At 39.6% G+C, this 14,359-nt stretch overlaps 1 protein-coding gene across 1 annotated transcript in view; it reads right to left on the bottom strand.

Annotated features, from left to right (window-relative positions):
• NSF (N-ethylmaleimide-sensitive factor) overlaps positions 1 to 12,832 on the bottom strand; it is a 101,118-nt gene extending 88,286 nt beyond the window's left edge. Inside the window, exons 1-5 of the mRNA XM_004684065.2 lie at positions 12,796 to 12,832; positions 9,330 to 9,496; positions 7,610 to 7,717; positions 7,071 to 7,146; positions 3,537 to 3,692 (exon numbers count right to left, since the gene is read on the bottom strand). Coding sequence (XP_004684122.1) covers positions 3,537 to 3,692; positions 7,071 to 7,146; positions 7,610 to 7,717; positions 9,330 to 9,452 — 463 coding nt within the window. The 5' untranslated portion in view covers positions 9,453 to 9,496; positions 12,796 to 12,832. The remainder of the gene's footprint in view (positions 1 to 3,536; positions 3,693 to 7,070; positions 7,147 to 7,609; positions 7,718 to 9,329; positions 9,497 to 12,795) is intronic.
• Between the last annotated feature and the right edge of the window lie 1,527 nt (positions 12,833 to 14,359).

Raw genomic sequence — 14,359 nt, 5'->3', positions numbered from 1 at the left:
GACAGTCCTGAAATTACCTTAAGAGACACTGACTAATTCTTTAACAATCATTCCACTGTTCTTTGAAAAGGATTTGTTTTTTTGCTCTGACATTTACAATTTAGAGGTAATTGCCAAGGATGTTGAAAAACGAAGTTTCACTGCAGAAACTCAGTCTCTGCCAACAAAAGACCTACAATAAGAGCTGAGGTAATCAATCAGTGATTTACCCGGAGCACTCTCCACAAAACGCCTTGCAAGGGCGTAAAAGTGGCAAGTGTCTCAACAGGAATGTGTAGGCAGTGGGTACGAATATGCCCTCGCTGGCTGTCGGCTGCTGAGCTGGCCCCCACCCTTCCAGATACATTTTTGATGCCCACATTTCTACACTGGGACCAAAAGGTGCTTCCACTATCCCAGAAATAAGGATTTAAGGTCACTCCTACTTCAACATGTGCCACTGTGGGAGCCGAATGTTCTGACCAAATGTCTGTCTGGCGTCCACTGCAGACAAGGTGTAAGTCTGGTTGTCTGTGCTCATGCTTTCACGCCAGCTTCACGTGACCAAGGAAGAGCTGCCAGTGTGGGCTGAGTGAGTCCAACTGCCACACACAGGAATAACTAAGTTCACTGACGAAAACAACAACAAAATCCTGCTGCTATTTCCCCCTGAGTAACCCCTTCCCTATTTCTACACGTGGTCTTTCTTTCTCTATTTGTAGAGCTCAGATGACCCCTTTAAGGAGTCCCTGGGCTTTATACATTATAAAAATATGTACAGAGCGGTGAGGTCTGAGTATGCACTTGCAAGTACTCAGGCTACTTACTTAATGACCACTTCGTGGCCTGATCCCTCATTTCCCTGCCTAACTCATATCTCTGCTTCGCCCTCAGATCCCCCTATATCCCACAGGCAGCATTTTGTGTGAATCTAAACAATCACTCAATTTTGAAAAGAAACGTGTAGTTTTGCCAGCAAAACGCAGTGTGACATTGTCCAGAGGAACCACGGCCAGTCTCATAAACACAATGACAGGGAGAAAACTCTAAACTTATCACGCTGTGAACTTAGAACTTCAACATGTAGTCAAAAAGATGCATTTAGTTAAATTAAGATCGCCGTTTACAAAGTTGACATAACTCTAGATTCCATGGTAAAAACAATGATTTGGTCTCAAGCCAAAAGCAAAAATGTTCTCTGCTTGAAACAAAACAGCCCCATTTTTCTAATCCCTATTTTTTAAAATTTGAATTGATTTAACCAATTATACCAATGTTCAATGGGATCCCCAAGCCAGGTTGATGATTTAAGTTAACAAGAATGAGGGGAAGAATCAGTCAATCTTGTTCCCTTCTGGCAGGACCACAGATCAGGGTACACGTGGAGAAAGTATGACTTGTACTATGTCATTTTCTAACTAGCTCATATGCCTTTACCAAAGCCAAACGGACCTTTATAACCCACCCAGTACTTGACTTGTAGTGAAATATCCTACTGTGTAATTCCCTCAAAATCCAAAGGATAAAAGAAGCCCTACTGGAAAAAGGGAAATGACAAGTGCATAGCAAGAGAGTTACTTTTTTAGCCATTCTACCATTAAAAAGTAGCTTTAGGACACTACAAATCCTCATTCAAAAATAAAGTCTTTCAGTTCAGCTCAAAAGCAAAGGTTAACTTAATACTCATTACCTTTTAAATCATATTGGTAACACATGGTCCTTGATGGCAAAAACCCATTAAGAAGAACACAGTGCTTTTTAAAAAGGACAGAATTCATCTTCTGCCTAAATTGGGGTAAAAAAATCTGAAGAAGAAACCCACAAGTAGGTTCTCGATAGCAGCACTCACCCACAAAATTCAAGTCTTCAGTGCTTGGTCAAAAAGCGCACTATGACTCAACTCATTTTAAAGCAGATTGCAGAAACACAGATTACATTCACTCAGAAATTCCAAATCTGATTTCATTTCAAACCCTTCAACAGCTGGCAAAGTCACAGGTAGAGCGATAGTTGTTTCACTGCTCCAGGCATTACCTACCTAACCTCAGACAAAGGCCCTGGTGAACAGGGTTTGGAAAACGCACAGATGTGATAGTGAGTATCACAATAACTGGATCTTCAACCGCGTATAAACTAGGAGGAGGTATCAATAAATTAAAGATATGGCCTATTGCAGAAGCAGGTTTTTTTTCTAGTTGGTGGCCGGACAGTATAAATTCAAAGAAACAGAAACACTAGACTCTTTCTGTGTGGGGCCTTCCTCTTGAAAACCAGCAGAAATACTCCATAAGGGTAACACACACCATTTGGGATCACCCTGCATCTCTACTTATATCTAAGAACAAGTTAAAGCAATAATTTCACGTCTTGATCAAGAAGGTTTAGGGATTTGATGGTGCCTTGAACTACATGTTGCCAAGACAGTTCACTCCCGCCGTTTTTACTAGTTTCCAAATGGAAATTCTGGTTTTTATGGACTTGGCCTTTGTATCTTTCAGATAAAAAAGAAAAAATATGTTATTGGCATTTCAAGGTGTATAAAACTCAGGTGATGAGGGTCTCTGTCATTTTCTCTTAATCCAATTCCAAACTCGACCTTTAGCCACCGAACAGGTGTGTGCTGTTCCTGCAATTTATCAGAGTGAGCACCCAGGCAGAAAAGTTACCAACAATAGGAGGCAAACAGAAGGGCACTTAGTGCTTCGAAAGCAGTTTTTACCCACCGTGATGAATACACTTTATCTCCTGCAACAATTTACAGAGAGAGAGGAATGGGTGAAGGGAGGAATATATTCGTATTCCTTCAGTTTTTCTGGATACTGTTTCTATACTAACAATCTGCCAGAAGCTTGTTAGGTAATGAATTCCTTCCTCAGCCATTCTGTGGCTCACATTCTAACCCCACTATGATGATACGAACATAGAAATGGCCATGACAGCATTTCCATGAGGGCAAATAAAGCCACTTCACGCAGATAAACCAAATAAATAAACCCTCATAAAGAAAGTGATAAACGAAGAACACAGTATGTACTGTCTTTGGCTTTTTGGATCAAACTTATCTAATTTTAAAACACGTCAAGTGTCCATTTACCAGGTATGAAGAGGTCCTAATTGGGTAAGACCAAGATAGCAGCAGCTAAAATCAGAATACCCTGATTATACCTGATAAAAGTGATTATCCAGAAGGGTAAATCTGACCCTTAGAGTCAGATGAAATTTCTAACTATGCTGTATAGGGAAAGCCAGGCAAATAAGTGGAAAGACATTTCCATATATGTCTCTTAGAAAAATGTATTGAATAAGTAAATGCAACGGAGCAAGCGAAAATATTTCTATGATTTCCCCACAAAAAGAATTTTGAAAGTTTTAAAATTTTAAAGTTTTTTTTTTTAGAAAACATCTTTCTTAAAAGAGGAAGTTAAGACAGAAAAATTCTTTGCCAGGACTGAAAAACAATTTCAACCCCTTATTGAAAAAACATTTCACCACGTTTTTTTTTTTTTTTTTTTTTTAACAATACAAGACTTCATCAAATTTTCCTTCTTTAAACTCACCCATCTGCTCCACAATCTCTGGAGGAAACACTCGGGAAGCAAAGGCTCGCCGGAAAATATCTGAGAACTCCTTGTCCAGACCTCCGATGCCCATTTTTTCAAAGTTCCAGTCAGGGTTGATGATAGACTGGCGATTTTCCTTGGTTTTAGCTTTGCCTGTGTCAAAGATAATCAAATGTGAAACGAGAAGTTCATCACAAGCGTAAAGGCACAGAACTCCCGGCATCCTCGGTGAATAAAAAGAAGCCACTCTTATAAAAGATGAACTCAGGGTTTGAGCTGGCTTCCCAAGAAGGATGGGTTTTGCTATGTTAACTATTTTGTCTGGTTCCCATTTAGGGTCAGCAAAATGTTTTCAAAATAACTAGCTCACCTTCGGCTGGCGATTAAATCCCATTCACCTTTAATCCTGAACAAGTTTGCTGACTTGGTTGATTAAAGGAAACACCATATGCATATCTGATGAAGACAACACTAGTTGCCAGAAACACAGCTGAAACTTCGGTATCCTCAAGGCTCCTAAAAAAACCATACTTAAAAATACATGTATTTTTCTAGATTAAGCTTATAATTGGGACTTAATCCCTCAGCCTGAGAAGAGACACTAAGTTTAATGTCTTATTTATTTTTTCTTTACTTGCACACATAAGTCTAAAACCATCCCAAAGTCTTTAATGATTTAAAAAATAGTGTTTTCCAAGTCTCCTAGTTTAAAGTGATCTGACCTAAGTGTCATAGCGCCACCTACAGTTACTAAAGAGAACTACATGGTCTCAAACGATGAGTAAAGTACCTTATAACACTTTATTATTAATAAAAACGAGAGCAATGTTATAGATTTTTAAAATTAAGAATGAAAAGGTCACATTAGAAATTCTTGTCCTAGATGGTGATTTTATGGTTAGAGTTTGTGGACTTAAGATTTCCTCTATGAAGTCATCAAAAATATTTCTTACACGCTACTGCCCTCTTGTGGCCAAATTTCCCACATGCTCAATCACAACACAATTTAAATTTCCAGTGGGAGAGAATCTATCGTACCTTTGCAAGAATTGCTAACAAATCCCATATTATATAAAGGGTAGTACAATTCCTTGGAACTATATAAAGGTAGTGCAATTTCTTGGAATAAGAAACATTTTTTAAAAAGTGGGAAAAACAAAATACAAAGAAATGACCAGGAAAATAGGGGGTCAATAATAGGAAATTACAATATATCCCCCATCCACAAAACAATATATTCATATAGTCATTAAAAGTTATGTCATATATGTGTATTTACTCTATGTTTGAAATGTGTTAAGTAAAAAGAACAAGTAACAAAACTGAAAACAAAATCAAATAAAAAACGTTAGTGTGAGGTGAGTTCCTATCCATATTTTAGGAAATGAAATACTTTTATAATTAAGAACAAAACAATAAAGGGAAATGATAATTTATGGACCAAGAAAAAAGTCCAGACCTTGGATGAAAGTTAAATAACCTTGCACATGTTGATATGCAACCAATGAAAATCCTCTACTTTCTACTGCTGTAGAGACATCCGCATAGTCAAATGAACTGAAAGTAAGAATTACGGAAGCGCTAATGGATCACTGTTATGGTGAACTACCATGCTTGGAGACTGACGTCATTACGTATTAAAAATAATGCTAGCGTACAAGGCAAAACTGAACTATAAATGTGTTGCAAAGATCTTCATCTGCACTCATCCTGTCACACAGTCGCTAACAGAAGTCACCTAGTGTTGCAGTTAACACACAACCGGAGTTGATGGCCATTCCACTAAACAACTAACTGGTTCTCAAGATGATGAAAGGCTGAAGTGGGAAATGTCAGAAACTGGAAGACTATGGAAACTAAGCAACTAAATGCAACATGCAACCCTGAATGAGATCCTGGAACAGAAAAAAGACAGTGAACTCAAACTGATGAAATTGGAATCTGTAGTTCAGTTAGTAGCAATGTAATTGCTTTCGCTTGCATGGGACGATGGTGATGGCACACAGGGGAAGGTGGTGGGAAGTCCATTGGGATTACGACCGAGAAGAAAAAATGCACAAAATGAAGAATGATGTAAAATAAATACATGAAGACTTAACATTGAAGGAAACTGGTGAAGGCTATACTGAAACTCTGATCTGTTTTTTGTTTTTTTCCAAAGCTTCTGCAAGCCTGGATTCAACACATTTCAATACTAACAGTGTAAAAGTTATTTTTATTTTGATGTGGTTACCAGAGTATTAAACTGTTTGCCTGTGGGCCCTCCCTGGTGGCACAATGGGTTAAGCACAGCACTATGAAGCTATAGCAGCCGCTGCAGCACTAGTTTGATCTCCCACCCCAGAGGTGACCCACATGGCGTGGCAGACCTCTCCTGACCCGCCCGTTGCTCCCCTCAGCAGTGTGCTTCGTCCATCTGCCTGTTCTGCAACTCCCACTGTCTCTGGTGAATCCTCTCACCCCCCAAACCTCTGACCTGTACCAGTTCAGTATGCATAAAAATAAATAAGATCTTTAAAAAAAAAATTTGCCGCCATGGTCCACTGTCCATTTCCTATTGGACAATGATGATCTAATGAAAAGTTTAAAAGTTTTTTTCTACGATAGCACATCAGGAAGATGTGATTTTGGATAAGCTTTCTCAGGGAAGGTAACCATATTCTTCTTCCTCACTTAAAAATCTGTAGTGGAATCTATGCAATAAAAGAGATGGTCTTATTTTATTGAGAATCTTCTAAAAACTACAAATCTTTTTTTTTTCCACAACTGGAAAATTTTTTTTTAATAATAGTTTATTTTTACATCATTTTGTGTCTTTTTCCATCTCAGTTGTAATCCCCCTGGGCTTCCCATCACCAAATCACCCGTGTGCCCTGACCATAGCCCAGTGCACTTCCCTCCCCCCCTCCTCCACCTCCAGTGCACTTCCCATTCCCCACTCCACCCCCGTAAAATGTCTCTGGTATACAGTTGTTCACTATTATTATTATTATTATTATTTTCTCGCCTGCTATGAGTGAAACCATCTGGTATTTTTCCTTTTCTTTCTGGATTATTTCCCTAAACATGATCTTCTCCAGCTCCATCCATGTTGCTGCAAAAGGCATGTGTTTATTTGTTTTTGGTTGTTGACTAATATTTGATTGTGTATATGTACCTCATCTTTTTTTTTTAGTGTTTTTATTTGTTTTCCAATAGAAATGTTAGGTGGAGATTTATATTTGTGATTGGATACAATTCCACTTAACTGGTTGGTTTTTGGTTGTTTTTTTTTTTTTTACAATTTTATTTTCTTTATTTTTACATCATTCTGTGTCTTTTTCATCTCAGTTGCAATCCCTGTGGGCTTCCCATCATCAAATCACCCTTGTGCCATCACCACAGTCCAGTGCATTTCCCTCCTCCCACTGTTTTTGATCCCATTCCCTACTCCACCCCGTAAAATGTCTCTGGGATATAGTTGCTCATTATTATTATTATTTTCTCCCCTGGTCCTTTATACTCCTGCTATATAAAAACTACAAATCTTACCAATAAGATTGAGTGATGAATTTTCTGCCTTCTCAAATGCGACCTGACTGTTGCCAACAACCAGTCCTACATCAATCTGTGTAGAAAGACAATAGTTAGTATTTAGGCTCACAGCAGACTTCCAGACTTCTCAGAGCAAGGCCTCAAATGAAAGGGAAATGGGGTCTCCTTGGGCAAAGCAGATCTTCTAAACCATCATCTAAAGTCACATTTACTTTGCTCACAACTACCTTCTACTGTTTCTGTTTTCTTTATTTCAATGCATATATCTGTTGTTATTGTCTTTTTAAAATGTATTACTTATTTGCAATAAATATCACCTGCATTGATCAGGATATAAGTACATATAAACATTTCAAATAACTGCTGCGTCTGCAATAATTCTTGTGTAATATTTTAATAACAATGCTGTTGAATGTTGTAAACCAATTTTTCTCTCCCTACTCACTCAGTGAAAGAAATCACCGAGCAAGACAGTGGCTCTGCACAGTTCACATCATAAAGGCAATCCCAGTAGAGATCGTGAAAAACTCACATACCTTCTGTTTTTTCCCTGTCGCAGCCTCTCCCTTCAGGATACTAGGATCCATGGCTTCGATATCCTTCACCAGCAGGTTAAAAAGCTTGTCATTGAAGCTGAACACAAGCTATATGGGAAGAGGTCAAGGGAGCAAAGTCACTTCATGACTCCGTGACTTCTGTTAACTCATCTCCAATCTGCTGAGCAGGCAAACTGCCCACACAGTCCACGAGAGGGAAAGGGAACTAACATTGGAATATCTGCTACACACCAAGAAACACTTCAGGAGGCTATGTAATCAGCACTCACAGACTCGCTTACAAACAGAAATGACTTTTACTAGTGAGAAAGCTGCAATCCAAAGAACATCTAGGCGATGGGGCTCAGTCACGGTGAATGGACTCAAGCCTGAGTCTATAATTCATGCTCTGCTACAACCAACACAAGAGGCTTGTGACACAGTGCAGACATGGCTTCTGAGTGTTCTGACATTCATCCACCAAATGTTTACTGAATGTCTTCCATAAGCTAGGTCTTCCTCTGCGCACTGGTGAATCTAGTTAAGTCAGAGTGCTGTAAGGAGGAACTCTCAAACGATGTAGTCTCAGAATCCCTGTACAAGCCTCAACATTTCTGAGGACACCAAAGAGCTTTTATTGAGCTGAACTATACTTATTGAGATGCATTTCATTAGAAATTAGAATAACAAACTTAAAATGTATTTAATTTAAAACTAACGACGACACACCCATTAAATGTTAACATAAAGACATGGTTTTAATTTACTTCAAAAACTGTATTTTCTGAAATAAAAAGCCTAAGTGGAAGCATGACAGTGTCAACAGTTTTGCAAACTCTAACGTCTGACTTAATGGAAGACAGCTGGGCCCTGTGTCTGTCTTGGCAGTGGGCGTGCTGGGTAAGCACACAGCGTGTTATCTGCAGAACTACCCTGAAGGCTTGTGAGAGAATAAGAGGAAAAAGACACGCAACATCTTGATGTTAATATGAAAACAGTTTTGAGTTTGCAAACCTCCTAAAAGGGCTTCATGGATCTTGAGGGTCGCAGGGCCACCCTCTGAAAGCCACTGCTATAGGCCAGGGGCAAGGAAAAGGAATTATGAATGACTGAGAAAAATCAGAAAGGAGAAAAATGTGAAGGTTAGGTCAAAAGAGCAAAGACTATTTATGTGTACAAGTAGCAACGTATGAACTCATACCTGTTTAAAAGGACAGAAATTTCTTTCTAGGAGGTTAACAAACTAGCCGAAAGGGTCATGTCAGCAGTGTCGTTTGAAAGGAGAGAAGGCCTGTGTTTCAGGGGTTCCATGAAAGCCTGAAAATATGTTTTCATCATTTTCCTAAGATTCTCAAATGAGTTTATAATCAAACAAATTTAAGAAAGCTCAGTAAAAGAGAAAGACACCCAAATGTCCTACATTTTCTTAAGAAAAAGAAGGAGCTTGAGCCATAACTCCGCAGTGCTCCAAAACCGAAGATGGAAAAGCGACTATAACTGAAGGTGACATTGCAACCTAAATGCCACGTCAGAATTATCTGAAAAAGACTCTTAGAGGTTCAGTAAGTGCACCTGCCTTGCTCTGTGTCACCTACCGTGGATGTGTCTTTGCATTAATAAACCAAATTCCTCTCGGCTTTTAAAAGGTGGAGCTAACTGCGAGCACTGCAGACATCAGCATGCCTAAAAGTCAAAGGAGTGAAAGAAACTTCGGACTCGCCTGTTGTCCCACTGAGAATGCTTGGTTGTTGAACTGCTGAATAAATTCTGCTGCCATCTTATCAGAGTCATAAGGGTTGGAGTCGATGCTTTTTTTCTGCAGGAAATCAATCTCGATGGTCATTGTGCCAATACATTGCTTGGCTTTGTCAAATGTATAGGAGGACACTAGGAGGGAAAAACAGCATCACTTTCAACACAGGGATGCCAAATACTTGCTGTGTTTTCAGATAATAAAATATTCACACAAGCAAATCGGAAGGGAAGTTGACCCAAAAAGAGGCTTTCCATGGCCTTCAGTGGAGGGACGCACAGGACAGATATTTAAATGATAATAATACCCACTGGAGACATGCTTCCCCCTCTGAGTTGATCAGATCACACTGAACAGCACACTTCCTCAACGTTCACCCCTCACTCAACTCAGGAGGAAAATCACAGTTCTCTTCACACAACCTCTGCATCTTCCTCCTCCTTCTGTAACAGAGGACAGATGGCAGTGGTGGAAGTCCAGTGGAGGGGGAGAGCAGCTGTTGCAAGCAAGATTTGTGTTTGACACAAGAGAGCTGTGAGATGAGACGTGTGTGCACAAGAACAGTATGAGAATCAAGCTTTTAATTCATCTTTGTCTTTACAGCAGGTAACAGTGTCTACTAGATGCTTAACACACTCATGAGCTGTTGCGACAAAACTACAGCGGCAAAACCACCACAGCGTCATGTTAATGACAAAGGTAGCAGGACTAGGAGTTCTGAATCTGTGTGTTTCAAAAGACTGCTAGTAACTAGAAGATTCTAAGAAAATTAACTAATCTCTGTTTTGTCATGTCTATAAAAAAAACTAGTCTAGATAAATGTTTATGTCTCAGAGTCTAAATTCATTTCTAAACTTATTTCCTACAGTTCAGTTAGGAGTTAGGCATAAGGGCTTTCTATAAATTCTTTGAACAAATGGCTTGTACAGTCATTTGCTTATATTTTTGTGTGCTGTCATAAAGGGGGGCATACATATTTTAAAGATAATCATTTTCAAAAGAAAAATAATGGAGAAAATCAGGGCAAGGGATGGAAAATGCCATGAGGATAAAAGAATGAGCTCAAAAAAGTTTCAGAAGTCTCTTGTCTCCACTCCTGGAAGTTTGAAAGCACAGGCTTTCATAAGCAACAAAGTTTAGTTATTTCCCCACATAATGAAGGTATATATACAGTGAAATACTAATGTAATAATTAGTAAGTTGATTCAGCAATTTCATCTCTAGCTGTCTGTCCCAGAAAGACTCTTGAACGTTTACCTAAAGAGAGATCTACAGTGTGTTTCATTGCAGCATTATTTGTAATAGTGAGGCATTTTTTTAAATGCTAATCTGTGGGGGAATTATGAATAAATCTGGTATATTCCTAATATGGAATACTGTACAGAAATTAAAAATATAAAACTTGGTATGCTACTAAATATGGATGATCCATTACAACATGTTGAGTGAAAAGTACACAGTAAAGGTTTTCACAGTGTGACACCATTTGTATATAAGATTCCCAAACGACTTCATGATGCATCATCTTTTACCAAGAAATATGAATAAGTATATAAAAATATCATCGTGACTGGCTATAATTTTTAAGTATATTTTAATTTAAGATCAATGCTCCTAAACAGAAAAAGACCTTCTAGAAAAGGACTTCAATAGAAAAGGACTTCAATAGAAAGACTTCGAAAGCAAAGGTCGGTACCACGGACAGCACCTCGGCCAGCCACGTAGGCAGCACCATGGCCAGCGCCAATCACGCCCATAGGACCCGTCAGGGAGCAAAGCGGGAAGTTGCTGAAGTTTTCTTATTTTGGCTAATGGCAAATTTAATATCAAACACTAATGGAGGGAAGACTAAATGAAGGCGGAGAAATCCCCGGGGCTCCCAGCTTCAAATTACTGAGGCTGGTATCAGACCTCGAGAGCATCACAGGCAATTAATGCAGCCTTTTCAAGAAATTCAAGGAAAGAAAATAATCCAATAACTTGATGTCCAGCTAAGCTGCAATGGAAATATTAAGGATATAGGAAAAACAGTCTGAACACTCAGGAAATTAGGGAACACTATGCACGTATATACTCCCGAATCTACTTTAGAAGAGGGCTTGCTCAATCAAGTAGTGGCTGACAGGACTGATGAGGATCATTGAAGGGACCTGACTAAGTCTTGTATATTGACTAAAACAAGAGTAGGGTCACATGTAGAAGAGCAGCATGCACATACATGATCTGTAAATATGATTTTATTTTTTAGGTAAAACCAAGCAGACAAAACGGCTGGTTTAATTATACTTGCCTATTTTTTTTCTTCCCCTACTGCGCCATGCAGTTGACATGAACTAATATGACAAGATTTATACTCCATTTTCCCAACTATGTCACATGACCTATGAGACAATGGCTTATAATCGTGGTGGCTTAGTCTTTCCCTCCTCTCCCAAAACCATAAGTTGTTTCCCATGTCCTTTCCTAATGTGCTAATGATGACTTCATAATATACACTGAGAAAAGCAGACCATCTGCTCAACTATTGCCACTCTTTCTCCTGAACTTATTTTTCCAGACAAACACAGAAGAAAACACATTTCAGTATATAGTAAAATGGAATCACCAAGTATACCAATTATTCCTCTATAACATACATTTTAAAAAAGAAATCCCATAGTTTTAATTTCACCAGTTCCTAGTGAACTTAGTTCCAGGCAAATCAAACCAGCTCCACACTATCTTCCTCAACCTTTGAGTACTCCCCACTCCCTAGTCTACACCACATTAACACTAGAATCTTTTTCTAAAAGTAGCATTTTGACATGCTTAATCTTAAATGCTCAGGTGCATGTGACTGTTTTATATAAAATCAAATTTTTTAGTATGTATTTCTAGTTTCTTGCTGACTTCATATTCAACTCTTGCCACTGAAAGCAATCCACTCGAGCAAATCCTTCCAACTAGGCCAGCATACTTTCCAAGCACCCCTTTTGATTTGCTTCATTTATATTATTTACTTAAAATTATCTCAGATCTTCAAAGCCTTTCTTCCTTGTCTCTATCATGTAATGCTTTCTTTCTTCCAATTTGACAGTCAACATTCCAGGGCCTGGCTAATTTTTCAGTCCCCAATCATTTCATCTACTCCAGTTCTATGTTACCACTTTTACATAGAGCTCCTCATGGTAAAATCTGTGCACACACTGACCTTGTACATTCTATGTGAACTAAGAATATGTGGATATTCTTTCCCCCAATAGAACTACATCTTCAGGCACAACAGCAAGCAGATAGAGGTAGGAATATAGGTATTGCACAAATTTACTTTCCATTCTCATGGGTGCGTACAGGAATATGATAGGATGAATGTTTAATGACCTGACCATCAATAACAGAAACTGTACAGATCTCATAGTAGAAGATCTACCTCAGATAATGAAAATATACCTACCATCTATTTCTTGCCCAATAGAAAGTCCAGCCCATTTTCGCTGTAAAATAAAAGAGAAAAAAAGACACATCAAAATTGGGGAAATGGGAAAAGAAGAAATTCTATGAATTTCAGGAACACCTCCAGAGACCAAAACATGGAGTGGGATTATTTACTGAACTGCGTTCCACAGAAGATATGGTGATGTCTTAGCCCCTGGCCTGGGAACACGACCAGGTGGAAACAGGCCTCTGCTGACACCGTCAATTAGGACACAGTCACGTGGAGCGGGGGAGGCTAAGTTAACGTGACTGGTGCTCTGATGAGAAGGGAAGGGATGTAGACACACAGAGAGACAGGGCCACAGGGGCACACCCATGAGTCGAGGCACGTCAGGATTGTTCCCAACACCAGCAGCTAAGCAGGGACAGATTCTCCCTAGAGCCTGAGAGAGAACGCAGGCCTGCTGACATTGAGTTCATGCTTCCAGCCTCCAGAACTAGGAAAGAATAAATTTCTGTTGTTTTCAACCCAGGTTGTGATGCGTCCTTATAGAGTCCTAAGAAACAAATGCGCATGCTATAGTGTACAGCTGAACATCTGTTCCCAAACATACAAAGTTTGCCTTTTTCCCTAAAGCCAGAGGAGGCTGCTTCTTTACAGACTGTGCTCCCAAAGACCTTCTTTAGGTCAGCTAGTATTGCCCTGTTCTAAATATACTGTTCTTTGTTTATTATACTATCAAAATAAGAAACACATTCAGCTCATGAAAAACAAATTAAAACTTGTCAGATCACCTACACTAAAACCCAAGCAGGGATCACATCATTCGATGACCATGGCTATCCTTTGGGTAACAGTCAGGGAATTTTCACGGCATTTGCAACCAGGCTTGAACTTCTCCCAGTCCTGACTGGTTACAAGTGTGTACTGAGGCAGGCCAGCTTGTGTTGAGGCAGGAACTGGGAACTGGCATGGTATATATTCACAATTAGTAATTACTGATAACACTCTGAAGAACAGTGAGCAAAATAATTCTGGCAGAAAGTCAGGAGTGTGTCTGTCTGCCCAGCGGAACATCACGCATTCCATGGCGGATGGCCCAGGAGATGCTGGGTCTACCGTACGTGCGGTATCATGTGCTCTCCCTTCCAGCCTCAACACAGGTCCCTTCTCCCTCCTCTCTCAGCTTCATGTCCCTCCTCGACCCACTTTCAGTCAACCTGAACTTCAGCAGCATGCTGGTTATAACCAAGCTTTGTCACAAAGCAGCCACATTAAGATTCTGTACTTCGATCCCAAAGGGATAAGAGCAATTCTATCTATTGCTGAGGTTGTTCTCAGAATTAAGTGAATGAACAGGCAGACATACTTAGAATAAGACCAAGCCTCTAGTAAAGGCTGGGGGAAATTTTTTTTAAAAGCAGAGAGGAGGCCCTCCCTGGTGGCGCAGCAGGTTAGAGCACAGCACTAAGAAGCAAAAGCCACTTCCGCATGAGGTCGATTCCCGCCTGCCCAGGAGGTGACCACATGGCGCGGCAGACCTCTCCTGACCCGCCCGCTGCTCCCCTCAGCAGTGTACTTC

This window comes from Condylura cristata, unplaced genomic scaffold (genome assembly GCF_000260355.1).
Source record: "Condylura cristata isolate star-nosed mole 26May11 unplaced genomic scaffold, ConCri1.0 scaffold00017, whole genome shotgun sequence".
Taxonomy (NCBI): domain Eukaryota; kingdom Metazoa; phylum Chordata; class Mammalia; order Eulipotyphla; family Talpidae; genus Condylura; species Condylura cristata.
The sequence above is the reverse complement of the archived record's forward strand: the minus strand, read 5'-3'. Positions and strand labels throughout refer to the sequence as shown.